The 9,182-nt window shown below is 41.9% G+C and overlaps 1 protein-coding gene across 1 annotated transcript in view; it reads left to right on the top strand.

The window, feature by feature from the left end:
• The window catches only part of Ttc30 (tetratricopeptide repeat domain 30), a 424,420-nt gene that overhangs the window by 42,479 nt on the left and 372,759 nt on the right, over nucleotides 1–9,182 (top strand). The window contains exon 2 of the mRNA XM_071666254.1: nucleotides 491–701. Coding sequence (XP_071522355.1) covers nucleotides 597–701 — 105 coding nt within the window. The 5' untranslated portion in view covers nucleotides 491–596. The remainder of the gene's footprint in view (nucleotides 1–490; nucleotides 702–9,182) is intronic.

The raw sequence follows: 9,182 nt of genomic DNA, 5'->3' as shown, positions 1-9,182 counted from the left end.
GAATAGGACTTAAAGGGTAACAAGTGTTGGTGTTAAGATTAATGCATAGAGAAGTTTTTGGTCAAAGGCAGTTACGATAAAAATGTGAGCCTTTAAACTGCCTGGCATAGTAAGGTTTGGCCACACTGACATGTGTTGTTGAATCAACAAAGTTACGAGGCATTGTGGTGATAGTGAAAAACCTGGGTGTCAACAGTTGGTGAAGTTTTGGAAATTTTATATTTAATGTGAATAAGGTTTGATCTAGTTTTGAGAGGAAATTGATTAATATTGTTTTGTATTGGCAGGAATTGTTCTTGTGATATTTCTTTTGTTAATAAGTAAGTAGATTTTGTTGTTTCATTGACCTATGCAGGAATTCATTTGTTTCAGATTTTCCCTATAAGATTGAGGTGAGCCCTGTGTACTTTGCTATTGGTTATTTTTATTTAAGGGCAGTTTTGCCTCATTACATCACAAAGAAAAGTTATTCTGATTTGTCCTTACCCAGCTGGAGCAGAGGTCGAATAGAACCAGCATCAATCCTGAAGACCGTCGTGATGGCCCTGGTGAGCTTAGCAAACTGGAACCTGATGCAGGCGGTGTAGTTGCTGCCAATGGTGAAGTCGAACGTCCGCAGCGTAGCTCCCGCTCCAGCAAACGGATCGACGTTAGCCAAGCAGTCTAGCACCAGCTCACCTCTGACGGCTTCGGAAGCTAAAGTAAGGATTACTTACTGAGAAAATTAAGAGGTTGTCAGATCTAAAGGTTATCTTACAGGACTTCACCTGTTGTAGGTTACACCCCGAATGAACAGTCACTTAAGGCAAGGCTGTATCACTGGGACTACAGTCTCGTCAAAGAACTTCTCACTCCAAAGGAGCACACATTTCAACCCTGGGCGGCAGGAACATCTGGAAAGTGATCCCGGGTAACATTAGGACTCAAAACTTCGTCTTAGGTTAATCATTGATAAAATAGAAAAAATAAAGATAAAAAAAGTTGTTTATGTAGGGATTTGGTATTTGTATTTAAAGCTGAGAGCTAAACAGTATGTGAAAGCAAATCCATAAAACTTAAAAACAGATCACTATGAATCCTGATACCAGTTCCATGACTAGTCATGTATAGTTGTGCTTCGTAGTGGAAACGTTTACAGGAATTCTTCGTTGTCATTCATTTGCGTCTCTGTCCGCAACCTGGGTGCTTTCATGGACAGGAAGGGATCTACTACTGTTATGTTTTTTGTATTGCCTGACAAGATTAAGAGAGTCAAACAGCAGACTCGTTCAGGTACTTGTATGTTGCTTTCGTTGTATGGATAGTATTTGGCTATATTTTATGATGATTTACGATGGTTTTAATACGCTCATATCAGGATACGAATATCGATTTTGACGGTCTGTATTAAACATGAAAAGGCATCCAACGTGCAAAACTAAAGACGTTCATGAATTTGATATCTTAGTAAAATACCTTTTTCATGCATATCTCATTTACCTCGTTATGAAACAGGTCACATGGAGAGAATGAGTGAGGAAAGATTGACAAAGAGGATATATGTCAGATGTGGAGGGAATGAGAAGTGGGAGACCAAATTGGAGGTCGAAGGATGGAGTGAAAAAGATTTTGAGCGATCGGGGCCTAAACATGCAGGAGGGTGAAAGGCGTGCAAGGAATAGAGAAAATTGGAACGATGTGGTATACCGGGGTTGGGGGGCTGTCAGTGGATTGAACCAGGGCATGTGAACCGTCTGGGGTAAACCATGGAAAGTTTTGTGAGGCCTGGTTGTGGAAAGGGAGCTGTGGCTTCCGTGCATTATACATGACAGCTAGAGACTGAGTGTGAACGAATGTGGCCTTTGTTGTCTTTTCCTATCGCTACCTCACGCACGCACGGTGGGGGGGGGGGGGAGCAGGGTGTCGTTTCATGTGTGGAGGGGTGGCGACGTAAATGAATGAAGGCAGCAAGTTACGTACATGTGCATATATGTATATGTGTCTATGTATATGTATGTATACGTCGAAATGTATAGGTATATATATGTGCGTGTGTGGACGTGTATGTACATACGTGTGTACGTGGGTGGGTTGGCCCATTCTTTCGTCTGCTTCCTTGCGCTACCTCGCTAACGCGGGAAAGAGCGACAAAGTATAATAGAATATATATATATATATATATATATATATATATATATATATATATATATATATATATATATATATATATATATATATATATATATATATATATATATATATATATATATATATATGTTTGCGGCAGGGGTGTGTGATGTCTCCATGGTTGTTTAATTTGTTTATGGATGGGGTTGTTAGGGACGTGAATGCAGGAGTTTTGGAAAGAGGGGCAAGTATGAAGTCTGTTGTGGATGAGAGAGCTTGAGAAGTGAGTCAGTTGTTGTTCGCTGATGATACAGCGCTGGTGGCTGATTCATGTGAGAAACTGCAGAAGCTGGTGACTGAGTTTGGTAAAGTGTGTGAAAGAAGAAAGTTAAGAGTAAATGTGAATAATAGCAAGGTTATTAGGTACAGTCGGGTTGAGGGTCAAGTCAATTGGGAGGTAAGTTTGAATGGAGAAAAACTGGAGGAAGTAAAGTGTTTTAGATATCTGGGAGTGGATCTGGCAGCGGATGGAACCATGGAAGCGGAAGTGAATCATAGGGTGGGGGAGGGGGCGAAAATCCTGGGAGCCTTGAAGAATGTGTGGAAGTCGAGAACATTATTTCGGAAAGCAAATATGGCTATGTTTGAAGGAATAGTGGTTCCAACAATGTTGTATGGTTGAGAGGCGTGGGCTATGGATAGAGTTGTGCGCAGGAGGGTGGATGTGCTGGAAATGAGATGTTTGAGGACAATGTGTGGTGTGAGGTGGTTTGATCGAGTAAGTAATGTAAGGGTAAGAGAGATCTGTGGAAATAAAAAGGGCGTGGTTGAGAGAGCAGAGGAGGGTGTTTTGAAATGGTTTGGGCACATGGAGAGAATGAGTGAGGAAAGATTGACCGAGAGGATATATGTGTCGGAGGTGGAGGGAACGAGGAGAAGTGGGAGACCAAATTGGAGGTGGAAAGATGGAGTGAAAAAGATTTTGTGTGATCGGGGCCTGAACATGCAGGAGGGTGAAAGGCGGGCAAGGAATAGAGTGAATTGGATCGATGTGGTATACCGGGGTTGACGTGCTGTCAGTGGATTGAATCAGGGCATGTGAAGCGTCTGGGTAAACCATGGAAAGTTGTGTGGGGCCTGGATGTGGAAAGGGAGCTGTGGTTTCGGGCATTATTGCGTGACAGCTGGAGACTGAGTGTGAACGAATGGGGCCTTTGTTGTCTTTTCCTAGTGCTACCTCGCACACATGAGGGGGGAGGGGGATGGTATTCCATGTGTGGCGAGGTGGCGATGGGAATGAATAGGGGCAGACAGTGTGAATTGTGTGCATGGGTATATATGTATGTGTCTGTGTGTGTATATATATGTGTACATTGAGATGTATAGGTATGTATATTTGCGTGTGTGGGCGTGTGTGTGTGTACATTGTGTATGGGGGTGGGTTGGGCCATTTCATTCGTCTGTTTCCTTGCGCTACCTCGCAAACGCGGGAGACAGCGACAAAGCAAAATAAATAAATAAATAAAAATATATACATATATATATATATATATATATATTTATATATATATATATATATATATATATATATATATATATATATATATATATATATAATTTGGTGATGTATATACGTGTGTATGTGGGTGGGTTGGGCCATTCTTTCGTCTGCTTGCTTGCGCTACCTCGCTAACGCGGGAGACAGCGACAAAGTATAATAGAATATATACATATATATATATAATTGGTGTGCATGGGTGTTCAGTGTTGTAAATGGAAATGGTGAAACTGTAGATTTGTGTGCTGAAAAAGGACTGGTGATAGGAAATACATGGTTTAAAAAGAGAGATATACATAAGTATACGTATGTAAGTAGGAGAGATGGCCAGAGAGCGTTATTAGATTACGTGTTAATTGACAGGCGCGCAAAAGAGAGACTTTTGGATGTCAATGTGCTGAGAGGTGCAACTGGAGAAATGTCTGATCATTATCTTGTGGAGGCCAAGGTGAAGATTTGTAGAGGTTTTCAGAAAGAAAAAATGTTGGGGTGAAGAGAGTGGTGAGAGTAAGTGAGCTTGGGAAGGAGACTTGTGTGAGGAAGTACCGGGAGAGACTGAGTGCAGAATGGATAAATGTGAGAACAAAGGACGTAAGGGGAGTGGGGGAGGAATGGGATGTATATAGGGAAGCAGTGATGGCTTGCGCAAAAGATGCTTGTGGTGTGAGGAGCGTAGGAGGTGGGCAGATTAGAAATGGTAGTGAGTGGTGCGATGAGGAAGTAAGGTTTTTAGTGAAAGAGAAGAGAGAGGCATTTGGACGATTTTTGTAGGGAAATAGTGCAAATGACGGGAAGATGTATAAAAGAAAGAGGCAGGAGGTCAAAAGAAAGGTGCAAGAGGTGAAAAAGAGGGCAAATAAGAGTTGGGGTGAGAGAGTATCATTAAATATTAGGAAGAATAAAAAGATGTTTTGGGAAGGAGGTAAATAAAGTGAGTAAGACAAGAGAACAAATGGGAACATCGGTGAAGGGGGCTAAAGGGGGAGGTGATAACAAGTAGTGGTGATGTGAGAAGGAGATGGAGTGAGTATTTTGAAGGGTTGTTGAATGTGTTAGATGACAGAGTGGCAGATATAGGGTGTGTCGAGGTGGTGGACGAAGTGAGAAGGTTAGGGAGAATGGCTTGGTAAACAGAGAAGAGGTAGTGAAAGCTTTGAAAGCTGGCAAGGCAGCGGGATGGATGGCATTGCAGTGGAATTTATTAAAAAAAAGGAGGGTGACTATGTTGTTGACTGGTTGGTAAGGATTTTAATGTATGTAGGACTCATGGTCAGGTGCCTGAGGATTGGCGGAATGCATGCATAGTGCCATTGTACAAAGGCAAAGGGGATAAAGGTGAGTGCTCAAATTACAGAGGTATACGTTTCTTGAGTATTCCTGGGAAATTATATGGGAGGGTATCGATTGAGAAGGTGAAGGCATGTACAGAGCATCAGATTGGGGAGGAGCAGTGTGGTTTCAGAAGTGGTAGAGGATGTGTGGATCAGGTGTTTGCTTTGAAGAATGTATGTGAGAAATACTTTTGCTTTTAGAAAAGCAAATGGATTTGTATGTAGCATTTATGGATTTGGAGAAGGCATATGATAGAATTGATAGAGATGCTTTCTCGAAGGTATTAAGAGTATACGGTGCGGGAGGCAGGTTGTTAGATGCAGTGAAAAGTTTTTATCGAGGATGTAAGGCATGTCTACATGTGGGAAGAGAGGAAACTGATTGGTTCTCAGTGAATGTCGGTTTGCGGCAGGGGTGCGTGATGTCTCTATGGTTGTTGGATTTGTTTGTGGATGGAGTTGTTAGGGAGTTGAATGCAAGGGTTTTGGAGAGAGGGGCAAGTACGCAGTCTGTTGTGGATGAGAGAGCTTGAGAAGTGTCAGTTGTTGTTCGCTGATGATACAACGCTGGTGGCTGATTCGGGTGAGAAACTGCAGAAGCTGGTGACTGAGTTTGGTAAAGTGTGTGAAAGAAGAAAGTTATGAGTAAATGTAAATAAGAGCAAGGTTATTAGGTACAGTAGGGTTGAGGGACAAATAAATTAGGAGGTAAGATTGAATGGAGAAAGACCGGAGGAAGTGAAGTGTTTTAGATATCTAGGAGTGGATTTGGCAGCGGATGGAACCATGGAAGCTGAAGTGAGTCACAGGGTCGGGGAGGGGGCGAAAGTTCTGGAAGCGTTGAAAAATGTGTGGAAGTCGAGAACATTACCTCGGAAAGCAAAAATGGGTATCTTTGAAGGAATAGTGGTTCCAATATATGTATATATATATATATATATATATATATATATATATATATATATATATATATATATATATATATATATATATATATATATATATATATATATTCCTGGGGATAGGGGACAAAGAACACTTCCCACGCATTCCTCACGTGTCGTAGAAAGCGACTAAAGGGGACGGGAGCGGGGGGCCAGAAACCCTCCCCTCCTTGTATTTTGACTTTCTAAAAGGGGAAACAGAAGAAAGAGTCGCACGGGGAGTGCTCATCCTCCTCGAGGGCTCAGATTGGGGTGTCTAAATGTATGTGGATGTAACCAAGATTTGTAAAAAGGAGAGATAGGTATTATGTTTGAGGAAAGGAACCTGGATGTTTTGGCTCTGAGTGAAAGAAAGTTCAAGGCTAAAGGGGAAGAGTGGTTTGGGAATGTCTTGGGAGTAAAGTCAGGGGTTAGTGAGAGGACAAGAGCTAGGGAAGGAGTAGCACTACTCCTGAAACAGGAGTTGTGGGAGTATGTGATTGAGTGTAAGAAAGTAAATTCTAGATTGATATGGGTAAAACTGAAAGTTGAGGGAGAGAGATGGGTGATTATTAGTGCATATGCACCTGGGCATGAGAAGAAAGATCATGAGAGGCAAGTGTTTTGGGAGCAGCTGAATGAGTGTGTTAGTGGCTTAGATGCACAAGATTGGGTTATAGTGATGGGTGATTTGAATGCAAAGGTGAGTAATGTGGCAGATGAGGGAATAATTGGTTTACATGGGGTGTTCAGTATTGTAAATGGAAATGGTGAAAAGCTTGAAGATTTGTGCTGAAAAAGGACTGGTGATTGGGAATACCTGGTTTAAAAAGCGAGATATACATAAGTATACGTATGTAAGTAGGAGAGATGGCCAGAGAGCGTTATTGGTTTACGTGTTGATTGATAGGCGCGCGAAATAGAGACTTTTGGATGTTATTGTGCTGAGAGGTGCAACTGGAGGGATGTCTGATCATTATCTTGTGGAGGCTAAGGTGAAGATTTGTAGGGGTTTTCAGTAAAGAAGAGAGGATGTTGGGGTAAAGAGAGTGGTGAGAGTAAGTGAGCTTGGGAAGGAGACTTGTGCGAGGAGGTACCAGGAGACACTGAGTACAGAATGGAAAAAGGTGAGAACAAAGGAGGTAAGGGGAGTGGGGGAGGAATAGTATGTATTTAGGGAAGCAGTGATGGCTGGCGCAAAAGATGCTTGTGGCATGAGAAGCGTGGGACGTGGGTTGATTAGAAAGGGTAGTGAGTGGTGGGATGAAGAAGTAAGATTATTAGTGAAAGAGAAGAGAGAGGCATTTGGACGATTTTTGCAGGGAAAAAATGCAAATGAGTGGGAGATGTATAAAAGAAAGAGGCAGGAGGTCAAGAGAAAGGTGCATGAGGTGAAAAAGAGGGCAAAGGAGAGTTGGGGTGAGAGAGTATCATTAAATTTTAGAGAGAATAAAAAGATGTTTTGGAAGGAGGTAAACAAAGTGCGTAGAACATGGGAGCAAATGGGAACTTCAATGGCTAATGGGGAGGTGATAACAAGTAGTGGTGATGTGAGAAGGAGATGAAGTGAATATTTTGAAGGTTTGTTGAGTGTGTTTGATGATAGAGGGGCAGATATAGGGTGTTTTGGTCGAGGTGGTGTGCAAAGTGAGAGGGTTAGGGAAAATGATTTGGTAAACAGAGAAGAGGTGGTAAAAGCTTTGCGGAAGATGAAAGCCGGGAAGGCAGCAGGTTTGGATGGTATTGCAATGGAATTTATTAAAAAAGGGGGTGACTGTATTGTTGACTGATTGGTAAGGTTATTTAATGTGTGTATGATTCATGGTGAGATGCCTGAGGATTGGCAGAATGCTTGCATAGTGCCATTGTACAAAGCCAAAGGGGATAAAGGTGAGTGCTCAAATTACAGAGGTATCAGTTTGTTTTGTATTCCTGGTAAATTATATGGGAGTGTATTGATTGAGAGAGTGAAGGCATGTACAGAGCATAAGATTGGGGAAGAGCAGTGTGGTTTCAGAAGTGGTAGAGGATGTGTGGATCAGGTGTTTGCTTTGAAGAATGTATGTGAGAAATACTTTTGCTTTTAGAAAAGCAAATGGATTTGTATGTAGCATTTATGGATTTGGAGAAGGCATATGATAGAGTTGATAGAGATGCTCCGTCGAAGGTATTAAGAGTATGCGGTGCGGGAGGCAAGTTGTTAGAAGAAGTGAAAAGTTTTTATCGAGGACGTAAGGCATGTGTACGTTTAGGAAGAGAGGAAAGTGATTGGTTCTCAGTGAATGTAGGTTTGCGGCAGGGGTGCGTGATGTCTCCATGGTTGTTGGATTTGTTTATGGATGGAGTTGTTAGGGAGGTGAATGCAAGGGTTTTTGAGAGAGGGGCAAGTACGCAGTCTGTTGTGGATGAGAGAGCTTGGGAAGTGAGTCAGTTGTTGTTCGCTGATGATACAGCGCTGGTGGCTGATTTATGTGAAAAACTGCAGAAACTGGTGACTGAGTTTGGTAAAGTGTGTGAAAGAAGAAAGCTGAAAGTAAATGTGAATAAGAGCAAGGTTATTAGGTACAGTAGGGTTGAGGGACAAGTCAACTGGGAGGTAAGATTGAATGGAGAAAAACCGGAGGAAGTGAAGTGTTTTAGATATCTGGGGGTGGATTTGGCAGCGGATATAACCATAGAAGCTGAAGTGAGTCACAGGGTCGGGGAGGGGGCGAAAGTTCTGGAAGCGTTGAAAAATGTGTGGAAGGCGAGAACATTACCTCTGAAAGCAAAAATATGTATGTTTGAAGGAAGAGTGGTTCCAATATATATATATATATATATATATATATATATATATATATATATATATATATATATATATATATATATATATATATATGTATATATACATATATTTTTTTTCTTTGTCGCTGTCTCCCGCGTTTGCGAGGTAGCGCAAGGAAACAGACGAAAGAAATGGCCCAACCAACCCCCCATACACATGTATATACATACACGTTCACACACGCAAATATACATACCTACACAGCTTTCCATGGTTTACCCCAGACGCTTCACATGCCCTGATTCAATCCACTGACAGCACGTCAACCCCGGTATACCACATCGATCCAATTAACTCTATTCCTTGCCCTCCTTTCACCCTCCTGCATGTTCAGGCCCCGATCACACAAAATCTTTTTCACACCATCTTTCCACCTCCAGTTTGGTCTCCCACTTCTCCTCGTTCCCTCCACCTCCGACACATATATCCTCTTGGTC

The sequence above is a fragment of the Panulirus ornatus genome, chromosome 11 (genome assembly GCF_036320965.1).
Source record: "Panulirus ornatus isolate Po-2019 chromosome 11, ASM3632096v1, whole genome shotgun sequence".
Lineage (NCBI taxonomy): Eukaryota > Metazoa > Arthropoda > Malacostraca > Decapoda > Palinuridae > Panulirus > Panulirus ornatus.
This window is presented reverse-complemented; position numbering and strand designations above follow the sequence as displayed.